This window comes from Choloepus didactylus, chromosome 19 (genome assembly GCF_015220235.1).
Source record: "Choloepus didactylus isolate mChoDid1 chromosome 19, mChoDid1.pri, whole genome shotgun sequence".
Classification (NCBI taxonomy): Eukaryota; Metazoa; Chordata; class Mammalia; order Pilosa; family Megalonychidae; genus Choloepus; species Choloepus didactylus.
The window spans coordinates 35,213,124-35,240,580 of record NC_051325.1 but is presented as its reverse complement, the minus strand read 5'-3'; the positions used below and the strand labels follow the sequence as shown (position 1 = coordinate 35,240,580).

The 27,457-nt window shown below is 43.4% G+C and overlaps 2 protein-coding genes across 10 annotated transcripts in view; one reads left to right on the top strand and one right to left on the bottom strand.

Moving 5' to 3' along the window:
* Nucleotides 1-5,504, bottom strand: part of TPX2 (TPX2 microtubule nucleation factor) — a 48,539-nt gene extending 43,035 nt beyond the window's left edge. For 3 of the 6 annotated variants that reach the window (XM_037811950.1, XM_037811952.1, XM_037811951.1), the window contains exon 1: nucleotides 484-508. The gene's annotated coding sequence lies outside the window, so the exon portion shown is untranslated. Of the gene's footprint in view, nucleotides 1-483; nucleotides 605-2,657; nucleotides 2,762-5,366 lie in introns of those variants that run through there. The other 3 variants (XM_037811953.1, XM_037811954.1, XM_037811955.1) reach the window with 3 other exon arrangements.
* Nucleotides 5,505-15,275: 9,771 nt separating this feature from the next.
* The window catches only part of BCL2L1 (BCL2 like 1), a 49,139-nt gene continuing 36,957 nt past the window's right edge, over nucleotides 15,276-27,457 (top strand). Inside the window, exons 1-2 of one of the 4 annotated variants that reach the window (XM_037811286.1) lie at nucleotides 15,276-15,373; nucleotides 16,911-17,586. In XM_037811286.1, the coding sequence (XP_037667214.1) occupies nucleotides 17,023-17,586 (564 nt within the window). In that variant the 5' untranslated portion in view covers nucleotides 15,276-15,373; nucleotides 16,911-17,022. Of the gene's footprint in view, nucleotides 15,487-16,228; nucleotides 16,631-16,910; nucleotides 17,587-27,457 lie in introns of those variants that run through there. The other 3 variants (XM_037811285.1, XM_037811284.1, XM_037811287.1) reach the window with 3 other exon arrangements.

The following is a 27,457-nucleotide window of genomic DNA, read 5'->3' as shown; positions in this document are numbered from 1 at the left end:
ATATTATTAGGATGTGAAACCATCAAAAATTAAAGTCCACAGGACATAAGTGGGAAATGGAACAAGCCAGGGCCAAAGCCAACTGTTTAAATGAGCCCCAGGCATGGTGGGAACTGGATGCCTTCCTGCACCCCTTAATCAAGATAGAATTTCTGTCAACAAGTCTCACTTAAAAAAAAAAAAAGGCACATGCGTCAACCACATTCCCCCAAACAAATCAAACTGCCAAGCAAGAGAATCAGCTTCACATGTCAAAATTATCTGAATCTGCCACATTTCAGACTGCTGCAAAACTAGAAACATTCTGGGTGGAGGATCAGCTATTTCTGACAAAAAGTCCTGCAATAAACCTAAGGAAAAAGCCTCTCCAAAATGTTATATATAAACTAGTTAGGTTACTTATAAAACTCCCTGTTAAATACAATCTATCATACAGTCCATTTTTATTTCCAAGAAACAAAGCTTGGATGGAAGGATACATACCTTAAGAATGCACAGTTGAACAAGGAATCCAGACAATTAGGATAGAGGATGAACCTTGCTGTAATGGACATAAACAGAGGGCACTACGAAAGTGCACAGAAGGGGAATAGGGCAAGGAAGGGTCAGAGAAGGCTTCCTGGTGGAAGTGACATCTGAAAGATACAGATAGACCCACTGGATTCTATAGACTCAGGATGAATTCTGATTTTTTCTGCTGACTTATCTCTGGGGAAGAGATAAGTGGAAAAGGAAAATGAATAGGGGAAAAGTACACAAAAAAGACTGTAGAAGAAGCAATGTAACCTGTGTCCACACTCATCTGAAATTAACCTCCCATTGCCTCCTGTCTCTCTTCACTCTCAAACCAAAAATAACTAGCCTTGACAAGCTCTATAAATCAAAAGGTGCAGGTTCAGAGGGGGTGAGGGAAAGCTGCAAGAGGGGACATTCAAAGCTGGGCTGAAACAGTGAACTAGCAACTTCTAAGCAAAACAAAGACTGGTGTGATAGATGCTATAGAGCACCTCACTATCTAGTTTGTGAGCTGTTTCTTGCCTATTTCTAGTAGAGGGAAAATCATGATAAACAAATCGGTAAAGTAATGCAATAAACAGAGTAAGTCAAGACTTTATTTGAATGTAGCTACTCAAAAAACTTTTTCTCTTCTGGACTTAAGAGTCATGTTCTAAGACTATTCTGTTTTAAAGTGCAATTTTTCAATGGTCACCCAAAAATGAAAACTTCCTATAAACCATGGCCAAGTTAAAGTTTTCAGAAGTAGGTAAAGACTGGTATTAAGACATTAGAAGCATATTAAGAGTCTGTAAACAGTCCAGGGAGAGTTAAGATGGTCCCATCCAAGGCAGTGCCATTTCCCCAGGGACACCCTCTTCTACATTCACAAGGGGTAAGAGATCCGATTACAGTACCACAAGTTAAATAGAGTTGAGTTATTTTCATCTTACCCAGGGAGAAAACACCTATAATTTTTTTTCTTGTACATAAGAGATTAGCAGGAGTCAGTAAATGGCAACATAATCCAGCATGCACTCTTAACTGTTAATCACAGTCACAAACTAAGTCTGATGGAAGTTTAATGGACTTTGTGTTTCCACATTCATGTCTGTCAACTTCTATGCTGAAATCGGATCTGTTTACAGAAACAGATCTATGAAGCTTCCAAATTGGATCAATTTAAAATCCAATGACAATCCCTCAGTGTCCAAACACTCACAAGTCAGCACAGGACACATGGACACTTGTTCTAATTTATCACTGTCTGGAAACCTTAAGCAAATATATTCTTCTATCATTGCTCTCCCAAACTTGTGAGTTTTATATTGCCCTTTTTAAGGATTACAAACTCAGTTCTGTTTTGTGTTTATCCATAGAACTCAACAAACAATAATCCACTCTTATATGACTAATAGGACCTGGATAGAAATCAAAGATGCCATCATTCACTACTGTGGAGATTAATATCCTTCAAAAGCTTTTTAGCCATAGTTAATCTGAGAGGTAGGAAATACACACACACACAGACATACATATAACCCCAAGAACCTAGTAAAAGTGTTTACTTGTCAGGTGGTGGGGAGGGAGGGTAGACAAGGACAGGGTTGCAGAAGAGTTAACTATAAATCTTTTTATATTGTTTTGATTTTTGCACCATATGAATGTATTACCCAGTCAAAAATTATATGTTAGTGCCTACATGAATATACATTTTAGTGGGTATGTAAACTAGCATAGTTTGCTCATAAGGCAATTTAACATTATATATCAAAAGAAGACGCATTCTTTTTGACCCAGTGATTTCACTGGGTAAAATATTATGGTAGGATCAACTGCAGAACACCATATAGCCATTAAAATTGTTGAAAATTTTAATGACAAGGAAAAAAAGGTAATGTTTCATGTATGGTTTTATTAAACAAAATGATAGGCATGGAATAACATTGGAAAGAAATCTATCAAAACATTAGCCATGGTTTATCTGAGAGGTAGGAAAGTAGGCAATTTTCTTCTTTTTGCTTTTCTATATTAAAACAATTTCTTTCCAAACATGTGTTACTTTAAAGATAAATTAAAATTACTTTAAACACTTATGAAGCTGGTAAATTAAAGTTCCCATTATTCCTTTTTAATGTAATTCACCATGGACACAGCCTTACCTGTGGTTTAATTGATCTATTCACAGTTTTCAAGTGCAAGGCTCGACTCAGAGTTGCAATATATTCTTTCACCTCTCTTCTGAAATCTGGCAGGTGCTTCAGAACTTGGAAGCAGAAAGGTAATGAAACAGGTTCAAGCTTTCTGATGTAAAAAGTTTAACAGAAAATAGGAAGGGGCTATAAAAGACAAAGGATACCCACTCTCAAAACCAAAAGATGCTTCTGAGAGCTAAGACCTAAAAAGCGTGGATCCCCCAACATGCCAAACTTCTTAAGAGACTGTTGTTTAAAAGTGTTAAGTTTTTTAGTATATATTTGCTGTCTCTTGTCTGTGATATCACATGTTTCTACTTTAAAGCAACTTTCCCAAACTTGCAATTTAGAAAGAGTGACACTTCTACCCATTCAAACATCAGGACAAATAGCAGATGCACTTAAAACATGACCAAACTTTTTATTACCTTCTTTTATTCAAAAAAGATTTTCAAAAATAACCTCCTTGATACAATTTACACCTTTCTCACTAATCTTTAATTTCCCCCTTTATCAAGTTTTCCTGTACAAACAAAAGCAAAACCCCTTCCCAGTTATCTATCTTTATCCTTTTTTTCCACAGATTACCTTGGGTTGCTGATCTCTGTACCTCAAACGCAGATCTATCCATGAGAACACTTGGACTATTCAATCTCCCTGTTTTCAATTCTGCCTACCTTTACCCATGGCAAAGAAAAAAATTAAGTTTGTGGAAGGGCATTTATATTTCCCCTTCTCCTTTCTTCTCCAGCAATCCAAATAGAATTGCAGAAGACCCCCAGGAAAGTCTGAAGAAAAAAAATACATAGGAAATGTAGAAGAAGCTTGAACTTCTCCTGATACCTAAACAAGAAATAAAGGCCCTCCCTACACAATCCCTTCTTTGGAGTAGCTTAATTGCAACTACAGAATACATTAATTTTATTAAGATAGGAAGACACAGATTTAAACATACAGCTGGCCAAAATAACCCAATTTTATTTAAATAATTTGAAAGCATAAACAAGTTTACCCAACCTAATCAAATACAACCTAGTTGTTATTTAAGCCTTTTTCATATCTGCAATTTTGTAGTAATCAATTTAAATAGTGTCCTCCTGCTTTCCAATTTGACAGATATTTAGTGTGTAAATTCTTAGGTGTCAGCACAGTTCTAGTCTCTGCCTAACTGAACCCTGTCTATTAAGAGCCATATCACATCCCACTTGCTTCAAAGCCATCCTTGACTATTTTAAGCTTCATTGTCTTCCAGATGTCTAAATTACCAGGGCACTTACAATTAATAAAAAACAGGAGAACACTCAGATGCTGTCCTCTTTGGTTCCGACTGTTACTTTTCAATTGTGTGTCATATCTCTTTTCACCTGTAATACCCAACACTAATCTGAGCACAGAGTACAACCCTGAAGGTCAATTAATTGGCTCAGCAAGCTGAGAGCCACAAAAATTTTGATCCTAGGAGTCACAACTTAATACTGAACTGACACACCAAACAATACTACTCTGAACCAAGCAAAGGTACCCAACTTTGATTTGGGGGTAGTTTGACAACAGATGAGATACTCTCAGACCACAACACAAAAATATCTTTATCACAGCAGCAAATAATCCTATTTTTCACAACATCTGATGAGTGAGAGAAATCCAAAGGACGTCAAGACAAGGTAAGGCTGAACCAGGGAGTACACCAAGGGATGACTTTGAAACAAAATCAGGGAGTCAAAATCTCCTTCTGTCTTAAAAGCAGCAGGACTGATTTGGGAGAATCTTTGGTACTAACCTACTAGAAAATTGTATGTCAGAAAAAGAAAACAGTTTTTCAAGAAAATAGGAGGCAAACCAATCCTAAAATAGTATAGCCTAGTTCACACTTTTCCTTCCCCCTCCAATATATAAATGCTCTAGAAAAGGAACATAGAAAGACAGTAATACCTAGTGATGCGTTGGAAAGCAGGAGAGCTGGGTAAATATGGATGAAATAAAATAAATTTAAATTCCAGGTAGAACGATGAGTGGAATTGAACTTTCCCTCCATTATGTTCTTACAGCACAGCACCTCATTTATCTTTTTTTTTTTATCTTATGCAGTAGTTTTGAAAAGTAGTCGTTTGTGACCTCATCTGTTTTCCTCTACTAAATGCCACACTTGAGGGCGGAGCTGCTATTTCGCCCATTTCTCGATATTTACCTGGATTCTGAGACTCAGTTTCCTCTACTGTAATATGTGGCTAAGAACAGTACTTACTTCATTGGCTTGGTGCCAAAATTAAATGAGAAAATGCACGAAAAATGCTTAATCCAGGAAATGCTTATTGCGTACTAACATGGTAATAATTGTTGTTGTTGCCGCTATTAGCCGATGGTCTCCGGCAACTTCTTCCCTCCCTCCTACTTCCCCACGGCCGGCCTCCACTTCTACCTCCAGGTACAACCCGCTAAACTCGGTCGATAGACTTCACGGGAAAATCCTGTCACCAAGAGAGGGATACTCCAAAGTCCCGCTCCCACGGCGACCGCCACCCCCACCCCCCCGCCTCCGCCAACAACCGCCTTAGAAGCGCGGGCCTGGTGGCGCGAAACGCGCTAGAGGCTGGGAAGCGACCTCGGGCCGTTCGGGAACCGGAGAGAAGAGAGCCCCACGCCCCATTTGCTCCCCCTTTCCTTCACACTGCTCACCTCCTCTCGCCTTAGCTCCAACAACCAAGCGCCCGCAGGACCAGCCGCGGGACACATTCAGTACCGTTGAATATTTGAACCTATGCTCTCCAGTCGAATGCGCCAATCAGAGCGCCCGGAATCAGCAATCCCAGCCTCCCGATTGGCTCTAGAGAGCGCAGCGGCTCCGGAAGTGAGGATGAGAGAACCAGCCAACAAATGGCCCTGGAGGCTCCTGGGAAATGTAGTCTCATGGGCCTGCGTGAGCCAATTGGAACAGCTCTTGGGAGGAAAGTACTGCAAAGCCCAGAATGCCGTGCTCCAAACTATTTGGGTAAGGTGATACCAAATAAAGAGGTGGGGGAGTCTATTTAGATAACAGAATTGAGCGCATCTTGGATCTTTCCAAAACTTTTACGTAAGAAAACTTTTTTTTTAAATTATTCTCCCTGGAGTTGTGCATTGTGCCTTTTAATGTACATAAGGATTCATTTTGTTTTAACATGGAGTCCCCTCCATGCAACATAGATTCGCCTTCATAGATTCCCTCCCAATCGAGCAGGAGCTGTTCAAATTCTTCATCCAGTCACCGCCCAGGTTTTAGGGGCCTAAAGCCCGCGGTTTCTGTGCTCGTCGTGTGGCAGTCGCTTTACGTCTTTCTCGTTTAATCCCAGCTACATAGCTGGCCTTATTATCCCCATTCTGGGAGAGAAAACAAAGGCTCAGAAAAGTTAAGTAAACTTGTCTAAAATCACATTAGTGGAAAAGATGTGATTTGAATTAAGAACGTCTGTTCTTACGTATCATCAGTAATCGATTAGAAAATATTAAAAACAATTAGAAAAACAACAAAAAGATCCCCGTTCGTAATAGTTTAGAAAAGCCTAGGACCTTCTCGGAAAATTAGAAATTGTAAAACTTTTAATGAATAACTCTGCAAAAATAATTAAACCTTGTTAATGGATGGGGAGATCTAATATAGTAAAGATGTTAATTCTCTAAATTAGAGGTTCAGGGCAATTCCAGTGAAAATCCCAATAGGTTTGGAATGGAACTTGTCAAGTACATTCTAAAATTCATGTGGAAGGAGAAAAGCACAAGAATTCAAAAGCATCTGAGTTTTGAAAAATAATAAGGGGGAATTGCCATACCACGTCTCATAAACATTTTAACATATGAAATTATAGTAATTTTTAAAGTATGGTTAATTAACACCATAGGAATGCAATCACCAAAATCTAGAGAGGAAAACTGCAGGACAAAGGATCTAGTTTCTTCAAAAAATAAACTGCAATGTTTATTTTTTTAAGAGTCCTTAAATTTTAGGGATACATATCAAAATATTAGGGATTTTGCTTCAAAAGAATAGGGAGTATGGAGAGGAGGCAGATAGGTGGGAGTACAGATGAAACAAGATTAGCCACCAGTTAATTGTTGAAGCTGAAAGATGAGTTCATGAAGAACCATATACTTTTGTATATGTTTGAAATTTTCCACAATTAAAAAGTTTTTTTATTAGAAATGAGAAAAAAAATCAATAGAAGGGTTTAAGAGTCCAGAAACAGATCCATGTATATCAGAATTTAGTAAATACTAAGAGTAGAATTTCAAATCAGATGGAAAGAGACAAATAATGGAAGTGGGACATTTGTTTTCCATTTGGGGAACATATTATGTTAGATTTTTATCCCACACCATTTACAAAAACACATTTCAGATGAATTAAAACTCTAAAGATATTTTTTAAATTAAAGTTTAAAAGTTTTGGAAGAACATGTTCATGACATTGGGATAAGAAATTTTTAAGTAAGATACCCAAACTAAGACATAAGGGAAAAGACTGACCAAGCCAAAATTTTAAAATTCTGTTTGACAAAAGAAAAATTAAAAAAAAGATGAGGTGAAATATTTCCAATACATACAACAAAGAATTACAACCTAGGATGTATACAAAACAAAACAAAGCAAAAATCTCCAATGAATCAGTGAGAAAAGGACAAAAACTCAATAGAAAAACATAGAAACTATAAGCAAGTCATAGAGGAAAAAACAAAACTGGCCATCAAACACATGGTCAGCCTCACTAGTAATAGTGAAATCTAAACAAGAAGTACCATTTTTCACCTATCATAATGATCAAAATGAAAAGTGTGGTGTTGTCAAGAATTGTAAGGTAGCTCAGTGGGTGGGGGTACAGATGGGTTCAGCCACCTTGGAGAGGAACTTGGCAACATCTATTAAAATGTCAAACGTATATGCCCTGTGACCCAGGACATCCAGTTCTAGGTTTAGCTTCAAGAGACCTACTCATCCATGTTCACACGGAGGTGCAGTCACTGCAGCATTCACTCTACAAGTGTTCATTGAGTTGTTACTGCGTGCCACTCAGCTGTACTGAGTGTGGGGATATGGCAGTGAAACAACAGACAAAAATCTCTGTCCTCATGAAGCTGCCATTCTAGTGGCAAGATCAATAAGTAAATGATGTAATATATTAAGAGGTGATAAATGCAAAGGCATTTGCTCATCAAGCCCTAAAGGGTAGATGGCAACAAGAGAAGGAAGGCAGGGGCTGGACAGAGACTGTGAGGTAGTGGAAGGGCAGGGGTCTGCCTAGTCTGCAGTGGCCCCACTTGCAGGAGATACATCATCCAACAACCAGGCATGTGCAGGGCCATAGAGTAACCAGACCTGGGTCAAAGGTGTGGGAGTGTAAGGGGACTTGCTTTATATTAGGAGCGAAGGGGCAGCAGAGCTGTGAGTTCAGGATCTAGCAGGCAGAAGATGCTCAGGGAATCAACGAATGAATGAATGAATGAGGTGATGCCAGGAGGCCATGATGTGTGCAAAAACTCTGCAAGTCCTTCCAAATTAACAAGAGGTTAGGGATCCCTCTCCTGTCATTCCTCCTACATCCATTACTTTCTAGCTGAGGGTCAAGTCCCCATTCTTTGTGAATGGGGAACTATGAAGTCTGAAATCACCAAAGCAGAATTTTAGAACTGGAAAAAAGCACAGACACAACTGGTCCACTCTGTCCACAAATTTCAGTCATTGCTGTTTTGGCCTTATCCATGTGAAGAGGGTTTGCAATTTTAAATAGGATAGTTTGGGGTATTTGGGCAAAGACCTAAAGGAAGTGAAAGAGTGAGTCATGCAGATACCTGAAGGAAGAGTGTTGAAAGCCAAGATACTTTAATATTTGAGATAGTTTCTACTTTTTTAAATGTTTTAAAATTACAAAAATAATGCACGCTTATGACAGAATGAGATGCTGTACACTTGGACACAGATCCATCTGGGTTCATATACGCATGTGAAGTAAAAAGTGAAAATGCCCTATGCCTCTCACCCCATCCTATTGCCAATCCTACTCCTCAGATACAACTGCTGTTAAAAGATGAGTGTGACAGTGGGATTGGGGGGGGGAAATACAATCAATGCCAACTAGAGACTATAATTAATAGAAACATTGTATTATGCTTCCTTTAATATAACTAAGGCAATATACCAAAGCTAAATGCATGTGGCGGCGGGGAGGGGTACAGGAAGGATATGGGACTCCTGGCGTTGGTGATGTTGTGACTCTTTACTCTACTTTAGGTTATTGCTGTCTTTCCTTTTGCTGCTTTCTAGCTGTCATGTTTTTGTTGTTGTTTTTCTCTCTCTCTCTTTTTGTCTTTCTACCTTCTTTGACCCTTCCTCCTTCTTTGTAGAAGAAATGGAGATGTCCTTACATAGATAGTGGCAATGGTGCTAAATACATAAATACGTGACTATGCAGGGAACCAGCAATTGTTTACTTAGGATGGAATGTATGGTGTGTGAACAAAACCATCTTAAAAGAAAGGGGTTGATGAAGAAACCTGAGGGCACTGTATTGAGTGAAATAAGACAGACACATAAGGACAAATATTGCAGGGTCTCACTGATATGAACTAATTATAATATGTAAACTCATAGACATGAACTATAAATTACCAGGATATAGAATGGGGCTAAAGAATGGGGAGCAGACTGTTCAACTGTTCAACTGAGCAGACTGTTCAACTAGGGTGAACCTAAACATTTGGAAATGGACAGGGGTGATGGTAGCATGTTGTGAGAATAACTAACAGTGCTGAAAGGTGTGTGAAGGTGGTAGAAAGGGTAAGCTCAGAGTCACGTATGTCACCAGAAGGAAAGTTGGAGGATAAAAGATGAGAATGTATAAAATACTGAATCTTGTGGTGGACAATGTCCATAATTAACTATGCAAATATTAGAAATCTCTCTCACAAACTAGAATAAATGTATGACACTATAAATAGAAGTTAATAATAAAGAGGCATATAGGAAAAATACATGTACCTATTGCAAACTATATACTACAGTTAAGATTCTTTCATCAACAGTAACAAATGTACTATACCAAAACTATGAATCAGTAATAGAGGGGGGGGTGGTTAGGGATATGGTAGGATTTGAGTTATCCTTTTTTATCTTTATTTCTTTTCTGGAGTAATGAAAGTGTTCTAAACATTGAAAAAAATTAATTGTGGTGATGGATGCACAGCTGTATGATGGTATCATGGACAACTGATTATACACTTTGGATCTTTGGATAGTTGTATGGTATGTGAACAATCTCAATAAAAAATATATATATAAAATTCAAAAAAAGATGACTGTATGTATCTTTCAGAGATCCTCTAAATGCAAACAGAGTTCCTTCATATATCTGTACCTATATATACACATGCATATATGTATATGTATTTTTATGTTTGTTAGATAGTTTATATATATTTATATGTTTTTTAAATTTCTCATTTCAAAAGTAATGCTTTCTAAAAAAAAAAGTAATGCTTTCTTATTTTCTGTATTTAAAAAATACAAGAAATAGTAAAGAAGAAAAAAATCTATAACCTATTGTACCAGTTTGGATATATTGTGTCCCCCAGAAAAAGCCATGTTCTTTAATGCAGTCTTGTGGGGGGCAGATATGTTAGTGTTGATTAGGTTGGAACCTTCTGATTGAGTGTTTCCGTGGAGATGTGACCGCCCCAACTGTGAGTGACACATTTGATTAGGGTGTGACCTCTTGATTGAATATTTCCATAGAAATGTGGCCTTGCCCATTCAGGGTAGGGCTTGGTTAGTTCACTGGAGTCCTATAAAAAGAGCTCACAAACAGAGGGACCTTAGAGAAACTGAGAGTGACAGTTTGGAGAGGAGCTGCTGCTAAAAGAGACATTTTGGAGAACGCCATTTTGAAACACAATCTGGGAACAAAGGAAGAAGATGTCAGCCACATGCCTTCCCAGGTAACAGAGGTTTTCTGGACGCTAACAGCCATCCTTCAGTGAAGCATTAGTAAACCAGATCACCTATCCTTTAGAAGAGACACTCCGCTATTAACATTTTAGTATATTTCTTTCCAGTCTTTTAAAAATTGATTTATTAGATATTGAATAAATACATACATATGTAGATATGTATGATGTATACATGTGTATGTATCTATGTGTGTATGTATATATATAAAACGTATGAAAGGTTAAAAGAATAATGAGGCAATAAATGTCTGTGTATATATACCACCCAGTTTAATAAGAAGAAAATTGCATTTTCTTTTAAGTCCCAATTTCATCTTGTTCCTCAGATTCACCCCAACCTCCCCCTGTTATGTGCAATGGCTATCTTGAATTTTGTGTTTATTATTCCCTTACATTTCTTTATAGTTTTGCCACATCAGTACATTAGTTAGTTATTGCCGCAAAACAAATTACTCCAAAATTTAGCAGCTTATGGTTGTGCCTAAGAGCCTCCTCCTGAATGCCTCTTTGTTGCTCAGATGTGGCCCTCTCTCTCTAGCTAAGCCAACTTGGCAGATGAAATCACTGCCTGCCCCCCTACGTGGGATCTGACACCCAGGGGAGTGAATCTCCCTGGCAAAGTGGAATATGACTTCCAGGGAGGAATCTAGATCCGGCATTGTGGGATGGAGAACATCTTCTTGACCAAAAGGGGGATGTGAAAGGAAACAAAATAAGCTTCAGTGGCAGAGAGATTCCAAAAGGAGCCGAGAGATCACTCTGGTGGGCACTCTTACGCACAATATAGACAACCCTTTTTAGGTTCTAAAGAATTGAAATAGCTAGCAGTAAATACCTGAAACTATCAAATTACAACCCAGAACCCATGAATCTTGAAGACGATTGTATAAAAATGTAGCTTATGAAGGGTGACAATGTGATTGGGAAAGCCATATGGACCACACTTCCCTTTTTCTAGTTTATGGATGGATAAATAGAAAAATGGGGGAAGGAAAACAAAACAAAACAACAACAACAACAAAAACAACAAAAAAGGCACTCAGTGTTCTTTTTTACTTTAACTGTTCTTTTTCACTTTAATTTTTATTCTTATTATTTTTGTGTGTGTGGTAATGAAAATGTCAAAAATTAATTTGGGTGATGAATGCACAACTATATAATGGTACTGTAAACAACTGAGTGTACGCTTTGTTTTGTATGACTGCATGGTATGTGAATATATCTCAATAAAATGAATAAAAAAAATTCAGCGGCTTAAACTATAAACATCTATTCTCATACAGTTTCCAAGAGTCGGGAATCTGGCTTAACTGGGTAGTTCTGGCTCAGAGATTCAAATTAAGATTGTAATCAAGCTGTCATCTATAGTCACCCAAAGGCCTCACTGGGGCAGGAGGATCCTCACCTGGCTAGGGGCAGGATGCTTCAGTTCCTTACCACATGCGCCTCTCCATAGGGCTGGTCACAACAGAGCAGCTGGTTTCCCCCAGAGTGAGTGATCCAAGGGCTGCGGTGGGGGCCACAGAGGTAGAAATGCAAAGACAGAGCTGCAACCTTTTATAGCCTAGTCTTGGAGGTGACATACCGTTCTCTCTCCCATTTGTCTTTGGTCCCACAGAAGTATCTGATGCAGTGTGGAAGGGGACTACCCATGGCTGGCTCCACCAGTGCCTATTTAGTGTCCTGCACGTGCAGTTCCACCTTTACACTCAGACTCCTCTCCCACCCCAATCTATTCCGCAAGCTCACACATTGTTCAGGCTGCTGTGCCTTACCTCAGGCAGTGCCTTCTGCCTGACATGCCCTTATCTCCTTTCTCTATCACACAAAACTCTGTCCTCTCAAGAGCCAGCTCAATAGAGCACAGGTCTCTGGGCAGAGGTGATGTGCCCTCTTCTGAACTTCCAGAGAACACTTTGACTTCTCTTTATGTTTCAAAAACATAAATCAGACTGTGTCCTGCCTCAGTGAAAAAGCCTCCCCTAAAACAGAATAGAAAGTTCAGAAATTGTCCTAAACACACTTGGGAACGAGTTTATGTTAATGGAGGTGTTGCAAATGAGTGGGGAAAAGATGATGGGATTGTATGTGGTACTAGGAAAACTAACAGGGTAGTTATTTGGAAAAAAATTTTGGATCCATTCCTCAAGCTTTATGCCAAAGCAAATTTATGATGGAGCAAGGTTTTCAATACAAAATATGAAACCATTTAAAAACTAGAAGAAAATATGGAGATTTATTTTTATAATATTGAACTGAAGAAGGTCTTTCTAAGTATGACAGAGACCTCAAGCCACAAAGCCTCTCAGTTTTTACCTATCTGGCAAGGATCAAGAAGTTTAGTGACACACTGTGTAGGTCAGGGTGTGAGGAAATAGGCACTCTCATATTTTACTGATGAGAGAGTAAATTGGTACAACTGTTACACAGAGCAGTTTGCCAACATCCATTTTAAAAAACACATATTACTCAGTAATTCCACTGCCAGGAATTTACCGTATGGATAAATATATGCAGAATAGTGAATGGACAAGTTATAGCATTATTTGTAATAGGAAAATATTGGAAACTACCTATAAGTTCGCAAATAGGGGAACTGGGCAAATAAATTATGGCATGTCCTTATAAAGTTGTGCATTAATTTTAAAAATTGAGGCAACTTCAAAATGTGGAGCTCAGCAAAAACATCAAGGTGCAGAAGTGTTTAAAGAATGCTACCACATGAATATGCTCATGTATATAGCAACCATCTCTGACAGGCTACATGGGAAAGGGATTAAGAGTGATGGCTTCTCCTTGCTCCCTAACTAAGCCACCTCAGCAGGTGAACTCACTGCCCTCCTTGTTATGTGAGACCTGACTCCACGGGGGTGTAAATCTCTCTGGCAACGCAGGATATGACTCCTGGGGATGAATCCGGACCCGACATCGTGGGATTGAGAATATCTTCTTGACCAAAAGGGGGATGCAAAATGAAACGAAATGAAGTTTCAGTGACTTGAGAGATTCCAAATGGAGTCAAGAGGTCACTCTGGTGGGCATTCTTATGCACTATATAGATAACACCTTTTAGGTTTTAATGTACTGGAATAGCTAGAAGTAAATATCTAAAACTTTCAAACCCCAACCCAGTAGTCTGGACTGTTGAAAACGATTGTATAACAATGTAGCTTACAAGGGGTGACAATGTGATTGTGAAAACCTTGTGGATTGCACTCCCTTTATCTATGGTATGGATGGATGAGTAGAAAAATGGGGACAAAAACTAAATGAAAAATAGGGTGGGATGGGGGGGATGATTGGGGCGTTCTTTTTTACTTTTATTTTTTATTCTTATTCTGATTCCTTCCGCTGTAAAGAAAATGTTCAAAATTAGATTGGGGTGATGAATGCATAACTATATGATGGTACTGTGAACAGCTGATTGTACACCAAGCATGATTGTATGGTACGTGAACGTATTTCAATAAAACTGAATTTAATTAAAAAAAAAAAAGTGATGGCTTCTGTGAGAGGAACCGAGGATTGGAAAGCAGAGGTGCGAAAGAGACTTACTTTTTTATTCTATACGCTTTTGTATATTTTTAATATTCAGTGTTCTTGTATACCTAATTTTTTTCCTGTATACCTATTTTTAATCACTTAAATTAACAAAATAAAACACCTTTCAATGCTTAGACTCAAGCCCAACTCATTCCACGGTCAACTTTCCAACCTTCTTTCACACCCATCTCTCCGTTCTTCAGCAGCTTCCAGTCACATGCTTCTCTCTTAATTTCTGCAACTGCCAAGATCTTCCTTCTTCAGGACATTTGCACATGCTGTTCCCTCTGGTGAGGTTGATGTTGTAAGGCTTTTCCTATAAGTTGGCACTTTCTTATCCTTCAAGTCTTGGGCTCAATGTCATCCCTTCAAAGAGGCCATCCCTTGCCACCCTATATTAGTAATAGTCCAATGCCTTTCTCCCTCCCTGGGCAGGACAGGGTAGGGCTTAAGTCCCTGACCACCTAGTCAAACGGAGCACTTCTTTCTTAACCTTCTTTATCACAATATCCTGCTTTATTTCCTTCATGGCACTGGTTATTATTCAAAATTAACTTGTGTTTTTTCTTGTTTGTTTACTCGCTCTCTCCACCTCTAGGGTGTAAGTCTCCCTGAAAGCAGGGACCAGGCCTGTCTTGTTCTTAACTCTTTCTTCAGCAAACACAACCATAAATATTCGTTAACTGAATTTATGCAGCATATGCTGTGGACCATACACTGTTTTACGGACTTTACAAATAATAATTCTCTTAATCCTCACGTTAACCTCACGAGGGAGGTTGGTACTACTACTCGTTTTACAGTTGAGGAATCTGAAGCACAGAGCAGTTGAGAAACTTGTCCACGTGGCAGAGTCGGAATTCCGGAGGCAAGGTTCTTAGCCACAATGCAACGCTTTTCGATATATAAATTAACAGATGGATGAAAGGGACTGAACGAAACGAAAAAAAGGTGATTCTTTGCGTCTCCGTATCCCCCGCTCTGCCGCAGTGGGGCGTTCTCTCCCAGGTCTTGACGCCAACCGCTCAAGGCGCGCACTCCCTTTGCGTCTCGGGTTCGCGCGCGCTGCCGCGGCACCGGAAGTGACTGAGCTTGCAAGTTCCCGGGTCTCTTCAGGGGAAACTGAGGCCGGCTCGTTCGGAAGAGACGGCGCGTGGAGTCAGCCAGGTAGGCCGGTCTGGGTCCGCGCCGCGGAACTCGGCCGCGAAGAGCCCTCGTATCTGGAAACTACGGGGCCGACCGAGGTGAATGTGGCCCCCCACAGTTCGCGGGGCTCGCAGGTGAGAGCGCCGCCTCCCCTGTGCGTGACAGGCGCTGCGCCCAATGGGAGCCCTCGCCGTCCCCCTTCCGTGCTCATTGAGCTCGCTGATTGGCTACAACGGGACGGGCCGCCGGGGGCGAGACCCCTCCTCCCAAAAAGGTCTAGGGGGCGCCCCTGAGGGAGGGCGGTTGCCTGGCAACGGGGCGGTGGCCGGGTGGGTACCCGGCCTAGCGCGCCGGGGGAGCCTCCCACCCCGGGCATCGGAAAGGTGCAGCCCCTGGCTTTCCGAGCCTTCCCAGGGGCGCCAGGAAGCCGCCTTGGGCATGTCCCGAGGAAAACGTCTCGGCTGTGGGGGGCCTCGAGCGGGCCGCGACCCCTCTCCCTGATCCGAGGAGAGGCCCAGCGCCTCACCCGCATCCCGTCTTTGTGCGGGGAGCTGGCGGCCATTGTGTCCCGGCGGGGAATGGAGGACCGGGCAATCCCCCACCGCCACCGCCACGTCCAGGGCTTTTGGGGAATTCAGAGCAAACCAGCGGCGTTTGTGGGGGGGTCCCTGGCTTTCACCATCCCGGAAAGGCCGGGGGATGGCCTTTCCGAAGCCAGATCGCAGATCCGAAACGGTTTTCTCTTCCCTCCGTCTCTCATCGAAACCCTGAGCCCCATTGAGAAGTCACTTCAGGGTTTCGGAAGCCTCACCCTGGGCTGGTCCTTAAAAAAAAATCTATCTATATATATATAGATAAATATCTTTATGGAAAAAAAAAAAAAAAACAAAAAAACCTAAACCTTATACCAGCCACCTCCAAGAGAGTTCTCCTGGCTCCCGGTAGGAGGCGGAGAGCCAAGGGGCGTGCAAGAGCGAGGGGGCTGGGCTCCAGGGTTGCAGGAGTCCGCGGCTGCAGAGCGGCCGCCCTCGATCCGGGCGATGGAGGAGGAAGCAAGCGAGTGGGCCGGTTCCTGAGCTTCGCAATTCCGGTCTCGCCTTCAGGGCTCCCAGCCTGTGGGATCGCATGATCCCTGCGGCTGGAGCTGCTTTTTTTGCCAGCCACCGCGAGGCCGGCTGAGTTACCGGCATCTCGGCTGCCACCTCCTCTCCCGACTTGTGATACAAAAGATCTCTCGGGGGCTGCACCTGCCTGCCGCTGCCTGAGACAGATTTGAATGTAGGTGGTGGTGGTGGAGGGGGGTTGCCCATCGGGGGTGACTTTCCGAGCAAAGCATTTCGGAGAAAAGGGGGTGGCTGGGGAAGGAGGCCAGTGTGATGATTCAGAGCCCACTGGTGCTTCCAGTTTGACTTCATTGAAATCTCTTGGAAGCTGGACCCAGACCTTCATGAGAACCACAAAGCAACCAGTTCTGGTACCTGGAAAGGCCAATGGGTTACTGCAGGGTAGGTGTTATATATATTAATTTTATTTCCTGAAGTTCTTTCTCTCTCTTCAGAACCTTATCTTGGCTTTGGATCCCAGAAGAGAACCACTAAACAGAGACCAGACTCAGTGAGTGAGCAGGTGTTTTGGACAATGGACTGGTGGAACCCATCCCTATTATAAAAATGTCTCAGAGCAACCGGGAGCTGGTGGTTGACTTTCTCACCTATAAGCTTTCCCAGAAAGGATACAGCTGGAGTCAGTTTAGTGATGTGGAGGAGAACAGGACTGAGGCCTCAGAAGGGACTGATTCAGAGATGGAGACCCCCAGTGCCATCAATGGCAACCCCTCCTGGCATCTGGCAGACAGCCCTGCAGTGAATGGAGCTACTGGCCACAGCAGCAGCTTGGATGCCCGGGAGGTAATCCCCATGGCAGCAGTGAAGCAAGCGCTGAGGGAGGCCGGCGATGAGTTTGAACTGCGGTACCGGCGGGCATTCAGCGACTTGACATCCCAGCTCCACATTACCCCAGAGACAGCATATCAGAGCTTTGAGCAGGTAGTGAATGAACTCTTCCGGGATGGGGTGAACTGGGGTCGCATTGTGGCCTTTTTCTCCTTTGGTGGGGCACTGTGCGTGGAAAGCGTAGACAAGGAGATGCAGGTATTGGTGAGTCGGATCACAAGTTGGATGGCCACTTACCTGAATGACCACCTAGAGCCTTGGATCCAGGAGAACGGCGGCTGGGTAAGGACCACGCCCCTTATATGTCCCTTTTCCTTGGTCTCTGGTCAGAGAGATCCATGTATCTCTCTCTGTTGTGCTGGGTGATTGTTGGAAACGTTGACTGTGAAGAGGTGACCTCATTTCACCTTAAGGGGTTAACTGGAACCCAGTTCTTGAAGGACCAGGCATCTTTCATTTTGGTCATCCTCATAACCCTACTCTTTCATACCGTGTTCCAGTTTCTCAGTGAAGTAAAACGTAGCCTGTGTGTTCGTTTGACCCAAACCTGTGTATGGGAAGTTAGTTAGTCTAGGGTTCCCTCACCCTGACACAATGGTCCTCAATTAAAGGGGTGATGAGCATAATGTCTGGAGAAGATAGTGAGCATCAGTGACCCACAGCCCCTCCATCCTTTCTCCCCAGCTGTGTCAATCCTATTCTGAGCTTCCCTCCCCCAAATCAAGTTCCCTTTATTTTGGAGTTTGCATGCGTAGTACTTGCTCTCAGAACAGAGAGTATGGCTGGGTAGGAGTTTGCACTGGCTTGGATAGCTGAGGAGTGTCTAATTTTTGGGCAGCGTAGGTTGTGCGAGTCTGTTTGCGCTGCACCCCTACGTTCACTTTCCCCAAAGTATGTAACTTTGTGCATGGCTGGCCTGTTTGCGGAGCTCTTGCTGTGTCACGCATTGAGCCTCTGAGCCTTGGGACTTTGCACCTCACTGCCTGAGGTCGGTTGGGAGCTCCACCTGCTCTGCCTGTTGCTTTCCGGCCAGGGCCCTGGGGCCTCTTCGCAGAGCACTGCTTGCTGGCAAAGCAAGAACCTAGCCTTTGGGGCTCTGTGGGGCATTGAGATTCGGTGACAGGCTTCCAAACCAAACTGACTCGTGTGAGTCCCAGCCCTGTCACTTAACTAGCTGTGTGACCTTGGACGGGCTGGTTTACTTTCTTGAACCTTTATTTTTTCTGCTAAAATATGTAGGAAGCCTTCCTTGCTTTGTAGAGTATGTAAATCTTGGAGATAATGTAGCACAGTGCCTAACACCAGCAAGTTTACTTTGGTAGGTATTGTTGGTCCCAAACACATTTTCTGGGCCCAGAAGTCATGCCTTACTCCTTTCTCAGAGAGGGAGAATTCTCCAGCCTGTCACCAAGTCAGGATGACGTAGTGGTGAGGGCTTCTCTACCAGTGGTCAGTGTAGGCAGTTTTTATTCTTCTGTAGAGAACTCAGACCTGTTTCCTTGCTTATTGCCTGTCTAGGGAAGGTGCTTGAGCTCCCATGAGCTCTGCTATCCCCTCAGAATCTCCAGGAAATTGAGCAGGCTGTGGAAAATAAGTCATCTATTGAAGGAGCTGAGGTGGAAGGGGCCATGCACCATGGACTCGGGAATGTCAGGAATGCAATTGTCCATAGGCTGGGCCTAGGGCGTGGCAGGCACTTCATTCTACCACTGGGCAGGAGACCTCCAGAGAGTTTGCCCTGGAACTCCACCCCCTTTCTCATTTCCCATTTCTTTGGAACTCTTCCTTCCTACAGCTCTTCTAAAATGCAAAGGGGTCAAGTCAATAGAGGTCAGATGACTTGGGTGGGTATAGAGGGGATGGAGGTGGAGGGCTCTCTGGAGCTGAAGCTGACCAGACTTGAAAGCCATTCTGTAAATGAACTCCCTGGGGGGATAAATGATTAAATAGTTCCTGTTGGTTTGTCAATGACCTCTCTACTTCCCTCCTGCTTTGATTCTCTTTTGGGGCAAATATTTGTTCAGCTGATTACAGGAGGGCAGGATTCCAGAGCTTCAGGCACACCCTCTGAGACATCTACAAGTAGGGACTCAGGCCATTTGCCCGCTCTGCCTGACTATTGCCTTTGGCCAATGGTCCTAATACCAGGTGTTTCGTTGCTAGCCATAAACAATGGGCAGTATGGGAGAGGTGCCTGGTCTGACAGCCAGCCCTGCAGGAGGCTACCCTAACTGGAGAATTGCTAGCTGCCCAGTGTTGCACATAGAAATAGAAAGAGGTCTTAAACCCAGTAGCGCTGGGAAAGTTTGGTAGATTTCCACTGGATTGAAATTCCATTTTCCATGTCTTTGCTCAAGAACTTTCAGATCCTGCTAGACAGCATACCCTATCACTTCCTCTTGGTGAATGGGGGTGGGGGAGTAAGTTGTGTGCAGAAGAGCCAGTTAAGTCAAAACCATTTCTGGGCATGCATTCTCCCCAAGGCCAGGAGGTAAAAAACAGTTGACTCGGGATCCTTTGAGCCTGGGTAGAAGGTACCTGCCCACTTCCCTCTCAGGTACCATCCTGTTCTGAGCCAGCACAGACTGGCTGCCACAGTGGCATCCTATAACCTTCCTGGAGGCCGCAGCTGGGGGATCCTTTCATGTAGGAGTTATGAGCTGCTCCTCCCTGGGTTATGCTCTCTTTAACATCCCTTCAGGAAAGGGGAAGGAAATTAACCTTCATTGAGTACCTCTTATGTTTTCAGCAGCAGCTACCATGTGGTGGGCACCGTGCTAGGTGCTGGCCATAGCCAGACATGTTACCTTCCCTCACAGAGATAATATGTTATTCCATATATTCTGCATAATAACTTTCCAAGGTAGGTGGTTTTATTCCTATTTTACATGTGAAGCTTTTAGTGGCTCAGTGGCTGGCCACAGATATGCCTCAGGCAGTTCAGTGTCTAAGTTAGAATTTATACCTAGGTCTGCCTGCCTCCAAAGCTTAAACTCTTTCCATCCACATAAGGTTGTCCAGGAAGTAATAAAGTGAAGCAGACAGACTGACACAGAAAACCAGAGATGCTGTTGGGCCAAACAGAACATGTCTGTGAAGGTACACACTGGGCTGCGTGTTCCAGTAGCTGCAGGAAGAACAGCACCTTTGCTGGCATTAGCGGATTCCCCAAAAAGCTTGTGTATTGCTTCATATTCTGGCACTGGTAAACCTCAGACATTGCAGGTGTCAAGTGGATAATAGGGTTTTTCCCAGTCAAAATGGGCTTTTTTTTTTAATTGCCAAAACTTCCTCAGGCCCTACCAATAGATGACAGTGGTATATATATGGGGAGAAGGTGACCTCCAAGTTATCTCTACTTAATTGTGGAGTGATGCTCCAAGGACTGGAATTCCAGACTCATAGCTACACTACTACTGCCTGCCTGAAGTCACCTGGCCAGACGCTGAACCTGTTTGTCTGTCCTGTCCATCTGTCTCTTCCACCTGTAAAATGGAATAATAATAGCCAGCTGCCAGAGCAGGACTCGAGTAAAGATCTAGAACAAAAGCCCTTCCCATGCCTTAATTGTAGGGTGGGAGCACCTCTTAATGAATGGGCTGCCTACCTCAGGGAACTGAACTTTGCCACCTGGAGTTATTCCACAAGAAACAAAGCCAGCCCCTGAGATATACACCTAGAATGGTTCAGGGTGATGGTGTGAACTTCCCCCAAAGGGACAGAAGTGTTACTGGGGCTTTCCATTGGGAGTGAGGACAGTTAGGGAAGAAGGACACAGGTGCTCCAGACTCTTCTGGGAAAACTGTCCTTAGGGAAACCCCTTAGCCTGATGGAAAAATCATTGTTAATAACAATGAACAGTGTGCAGAGGGAGAAACCTGAAGTTGGCCTTTGCCAGGCTGCGTGGCTCTGTTGTCTCCTAGTTTTTGTGGCTTCTTCAGCTGAAGCACCTCAGCTCCCCTTGCAGATCTTAGCAGCTGTTGGCAATTCTGTGGTTTTCATGGGGAAACCCCATTAGAAACCCCAAATGTGGAAATTTTTAGTAATCTCATTCAGGTCGCAAAATGAGGTAGAAGTGTCTCAGGGGCTCCCCCTCAAAACACCCAGTTCTTCTGAGTATACATTTTAGGTTGCTAAATGTAAGGTTTAAGAAATTCGGTCACCATCACTGGGTTTTCCAGACTTCCTAGGACTAATTTCCCCAGTAGCCCCATGTAGCATTTCAGTCTCTGGTTGAAAATTACCTAAGTATTTTTTCAAGGGACCCCAGTGGGACCTGGAGGGTTTTTTTTGACTTTTATATGGGCAGTCACCTGATTTGCTTGGGTTGTATGGAGCAGCAATGATTAGCTGTTCCTTCCTTCAGCAGGTGTCTGTCCTGAGGCCAGTAGACTTGAGTGTCCCACTCTGTGCTGGCCTGCTTGTTTTTTCCAGCATTCTCAGCCTTCCGTTGTGGGGCTTTCTTTTAGCAACGTGGTTTTGTCTGGGTTTAGCATGGGTAGATTTAAGGGTAATTCCTAGTGAGCTGCTCTTCTACAGAAACATAGTCTCCCACTACCTTAATGAGTGGTGTCCCTGCCCCCACCCTCACCCTCCAACCTATGGACTCCCTCTCTTCCCTTTGAAGGAATCGCTCTGCTTCTGGATCCTCTTCTCTTCTGTCCCTCCAGCCAACAGTCTGTCTTTCCCATTCCCATTTGGAAGATCTGAGTCAGATATCCCACTGGGTCTTTTTGTTTAGTCCAGGGAAGAGAAGAGCTAGGAGAATATGACCACTATCTTCAAATATCTGAAGGAAGAGCCTTTTTTCATTTATCCACTGAACTTGGATAAATGAGAGTAAATTAAGAGTGGTAGAGTTGAATGTAAAGAAGACAATTCTGAAAGAATTTACTATCTACCAGGTTTATGAGCTTTCTGAGGGTTGAGTCCTCATCTCCTCTATATTTGTTTATTCAGCACTTGATAGAGGTATTGGGCATAGCAGGTTACCAAATGACAAATATACCCACTAATTTTCTGAAGAAACAGACACTTATCAAACCAGAATGACTGTAATAGGGGTTGCCCTTTGCCTAATAATTCATTCACTGATTCAGAAAATCTTTATTGAGCTCCTACTATGTGCCAGGCACTGTCCTAGGTACTGGGAACACAACAGTAAACAAAACTACATTTTTATCCTTGTGGAGAGCTCTTATTCTAGTGGGGAGAGACAGATAAATACATATAACATATTTTAGGTGATAGTAAATGCTTTGAGCAAAATAAAACAGGGTGGAGCATAGGGCTTGCCTGGCAAGGGAGAAAGGGCTGCAATTTTAAAAGAGTTATCAGAGAAGTTACCACCAGAGGTGATATTTGAGCCAAGACCTGAAAGAGATGAAGGTAGCAAGCCACATGGGTGCCTGTAAAAAGAGAGTTTCAAGCAGAGGAAATGAATTGAGGAGGGATTGTGCTTCTTGGTGTGTTTAAGGACGAGCAGGAAAGCAAGGGAAAGAGTGAGAGGAGGTGAGGGGAGAGAAGTAACTGGGGGCCAGATCACACAGGGTCTTACAGACCATGATGAGGTCTTAGCTTTTGTTGAGTGAGAAGGAGGCCAAGAGAAGGTTTTGAGCAGGGGTGATGTAGTCTGAATTCTGCATGGGTGGCAGCAGGGAATTCAGTGAGGAGGCTGGTGCATCCACCAGGTGGGAAAGAATAGTAGCTTGGACTAGGAGGTGGAGGTGTTAGAGAGATTGGAGAATAAGAACCCACTTTGCACATGGATTATTGATGGGTCCAACCACCTTGGAAGTCACATTTTTTAACTACTTGGAGGTCATAGAATCAGGGCTGAACAAGCTAGATATTCTTCAGGAATAGTTCTCTCCAAATGTGGTATCCTGATGAGTGGTCCTCTTCCACTCTAGGAATATTTCTGTCTAAATAATTATAACTTGTATGGGTTCAAATCCTGGGTCTCTTATGTCTGGCTGTGTGACCTTGGGCAAGCTCTTTGACCTCTCTGAACCTCGGGGCAAATATCTTCCTTCACTAGGTTGTGGCAGAGAACCAATGAAGTATGCCTGAGATGTATAGAACCTGGCACATATGGTATCATAATTCTTTTTATCATGTTTGCCACAGACCTCACATTGGAGACCCATGCACTGAATCTTCACATCTGTCCTCCTTTTTCCAGACACCATAGTCTGCACATCCTCATGGCAGACTCCAGCAGCGTGTCTGTCATGGTAGGCACTCCACAGTGTCTGTGTACCATGGTGGTGCAAGCATTGGACTTGGAGTCAGGATCTTACTTCTACTGTTGGTCTGCTCTTGACTCACTGTCTCACCTGGGCCACATCACTTCATCCCTGGACCCCAGTTTCCCCATCTGTAAGATGGAGGGTTGGGAGGAGACAGTCTAGAATCCTAGTCTTCACTGGCCTTCGACCTTGTGGCAAATTCACCATTATGGCATATTTCACATTAGTTACAGTTTAGGATGGCTCTTTCCTGTTGAAAGATGTAGCACTTTTAATTGCAAAAATTAACCAACCCTGATGTTAACATGGGATAGTTCACCACTGACCCCACAGTAGTAACACTCCACATTTGTGCACAACTTTACAGCTTACAAAGCACTTTCATACCCACCTAGCCTTTTGATCCTCATAGTTGCCCAGGGAGGTGAGCAGGAGGGAAATCTTCATTTCCCAGGAGGAAAATCAGGCTGAGAAAGGTGAAGCATCTTGCCCAAGGCCACATCAGGAGGGAGAGGCAAGGTTTGGACTTTCAAATCTGGACCTGACCACTTACTTGCAGTGAGACCTTGGGCAAGTCTTTTAACCTCTGTGCCTGAGTTTTCTTATCTGTAAATGGCTATAATTGTGCTCACCTGGTAGAGCTGTTCTGAAGAATCAGTGAGTTGATTCATGTTTTAGGGTTTCCAGAATAGTGTCTGTGCCCATCAGCAGCAGCAGGGCTTCTTTAGTCACATCATCTGGCTTCCCATTTATTACATATTGATTTTTGCAAGCAGTAGAAAGAACTGCCTTTGGGCTTTTCTGCTACTTGGTTTCATCCCTGATGAAACTCTCAGACCAAGTCTGGAGCCTTATAGCATGCTCCAAGCTACAGGGCTTTTGGGGCAGACTCCAGAGCTCCCCTCGGAACTGAAGGTTTTTCTCTTGCTCTTCAGGAAATGCCATTGCAGTGACTTCCATGGGCTGCTTCCTGTCCCAGCCCTGCAGCCGGATTCCTGCCGGCAAGAATGTGGAAACTGGAAAGTAATGTCCCTAGAGCCCCCCAGCCACCCATCCCCCCAAAAAGACTACTTTTTTTGGGCCCTGTCCCTCCCTTTCCTCTTGTCGATTACTTTCTTTGCTCCCTCCCCCTTCCCCTAGCTTCTCCTTCTAGCCTGTGTTCATCGCTTTAAGATTTAAAAAATGCCTTTCCTCTTAGTTCTGTCAGACCTTTCCCCCCACCCCGCTAGGCTGTGGGGGTGGGGGGACTGTCAGTCTGAACTCCTGTGTTTTCCCCTTAGTTCTGTCATTCAGCAGCAGTTTCAGTCATGGGCTTCCCCTACAGGGGCAGTAAACCTGTCTCTTGCAGTGCCCTGTGTCATCCATTAACCCTGAGTTCCCCCAGGGTCCCCACCTCCCTCCTGCACAGGACAGAGACTCCTAAGAGAGATCTTAGAGGTTTGGCACATATAAATCCTGTCTCTTGGAGATTGATGACAGGGTGGAGGGAAGTAGAGTCTGCCCCCCCTGCCCCCCAGTCACCTTCCAGGAGGAGGTTGAAAACCTTGTTGGACAATCATCTGAGGAATGGGAGCTGGCCTGGGAGGGGATTGGAACGCACTCAACTATGCCTCAGATCCTTTGTTCCGCTCTTGAAAGGGAAACATTCCCCTCCCTCCTCCCTGGCCACACACACGTGCCTTTGTTCCCCTGAGTCAGGCAGGCCGGGAACACAGTGTCCCTTCCAGGGAGCCTGACTTGCCTCCCTAGAGGCTAGTCCCCTGGTCAGCGGACTGGGATTTTCTCTCAGGAGCCCCCAGCCTTGTGTCCTTTTCCTAGAAGAGTCCTTTCTCTCAGAAGCCTAGAACGTGCCTATAAACAGCCACCTGGGAACTTCCTTGGAATAATTCCATGGGATGCCCACGTCCCCAGATTAAGTAGTCCCTCCCTCTTATTCCACTTGGTGATTAATATTATTGTTAACAAAACTATTAATAGCAACTAACATTTGAGTGCTTGCTCTGTTCCAGGCATTGTTCAAAGTGCTTTACATGTATTAATTTATTCCATTTCTGTAGCACCACCCTGAAGATACTGTTATTATCCCCATTTTACAAATGAAGAAATGGTGGTTCAGAGGTAGCACAGTGAGTAAGTGGCAGAGCCCAGGCGAGTAGCTTCCAAGCATCTACTTTTAAACACCATACATATTTCCCCTCCCCCCAGTATCAATGATGTTGATACTTATCCAGTGCTTACTGTCTGACAGCCTTTTATCTACATCATCCGTGTGTCACTGTCCCAACCACCTTCTCATGATAGAAATCTGAGACTTGGGAAGGTTCATAGTGGGCAGGAGGCAGAGTCAGGATTTGAACCCAGGTCTGTCTTACTCCAAAGCCTGTGCTCTTAACCTCTTTCTCTATTCCTTCTGAAAAACCTTACAGGGTAGGTTTTATTATATTCATTTTATGGTTGAGAAAACTGAAGCTCAGAAAAAAGTGAAATGCCCAGGACCTCACAGGCTAGTACCAGGTAGTACCAGGAGGAGCTGGGATTCAAACTCAGTGTTGTTTGACTTCAAAACACTACACTTTTATCTCCTTAGTAGTCTGTAGCATAATGATAATTCCTTTTATATGCATGATGACATTTTCTAATTTACCAGTCTCCTTTATAAACATAATTTCACAGTGAGGTAGGTGAAAAGAGTATGTTCAGTCCAATTTCCAGGGAGGAAACTAAGGCAAGGGGGGCTTGCCACATGGTAAGTAGCAGAGGCAGACTTATAACCTGCATTCTGGCTTCTTAACCTGGTGTTATTGGGTACAGCTTGCCTCCCCTGTGGCTGGGTTCATTGCTGGTAGCCATCCTCAAAGTTCTGTTTCATTTGTTAAATCAGCAAATACTGATGAATGCATTGTATGTATTAGGTGCTGGGGATACTGCGGATGCTGTGGTGAGTGAGACTGGGTCCCATCCCTCAAGACTGAAGTCTCATCCCATGCTCCACACCTTTTGTCTTGCTGGTGTCAACCCTCAGACATCTGCTTCAGGCTGTGTTCATCACCCTCCATCCTTTTAGCTCCCAGACACTTCAGATGAGGTTCATTGTAGTTAGTATGAATTGATCACCTTTGACATACCCCCAGACAAAACTCTGGACTCGAATTTTGAAACTTAGCTTGACTCCTTGCTGTCTGCAGAACACTAGGTAAATTGGCTTCAATTTACCTCATCCATAAATCTGAGATAATAATACCAACCTATCAGAGTAAGCAAGGCTTAAATTAGAAAATGAAATTCAAAAGAGTTATTAGTAATCATAACAGATACTATGTGTTGCGTGCTTGCTGTGTGCCAGGCGCTGTGTTTAGGCCCTTGACATAATCATCTCATTTGATTCTCACAACTACTCTAGTGTGAAGATGGAGAAGCCAGGGATCAGAGAGGCTCTATTCTGTGTCCATAGATGCACAACTTGTAAGTGACACAGCTGGGTCTTGCATTCAGGTGTGTCTGGCACCAAGGCCTACCTTTGAGCCACCGCTTCGCAGGCTACACTGGCTTTTTGGGGAAGGGCTCAACCAGGGTCTATTCAATAAGCACAAGCGGTTATTATTATTAGATGCAGGTTGGGCTACAAAAAAAAAAACATATCTCTCTCCTAAGGGGGCAAACTTATTTGAAGCCATATGAATAGACCCAAAATTTTTGGTAAATGACTCGAAGCAAGCTGTGCCAAATCTGTGATATAGACCCCAGAAGCGGAAGAAGCTAGCGTTAGCCCTCAGGTGCCCTGGGTTCTGCTAAACATGCCCACCTCCACCATCAGCTGCCCATTTGGTTACTCAGCCCAGAGGCCTCCACCTCAGCCTGCACCTTTTCCCTGGCCATCTTCATCACCAACCTAGACCCTCCTC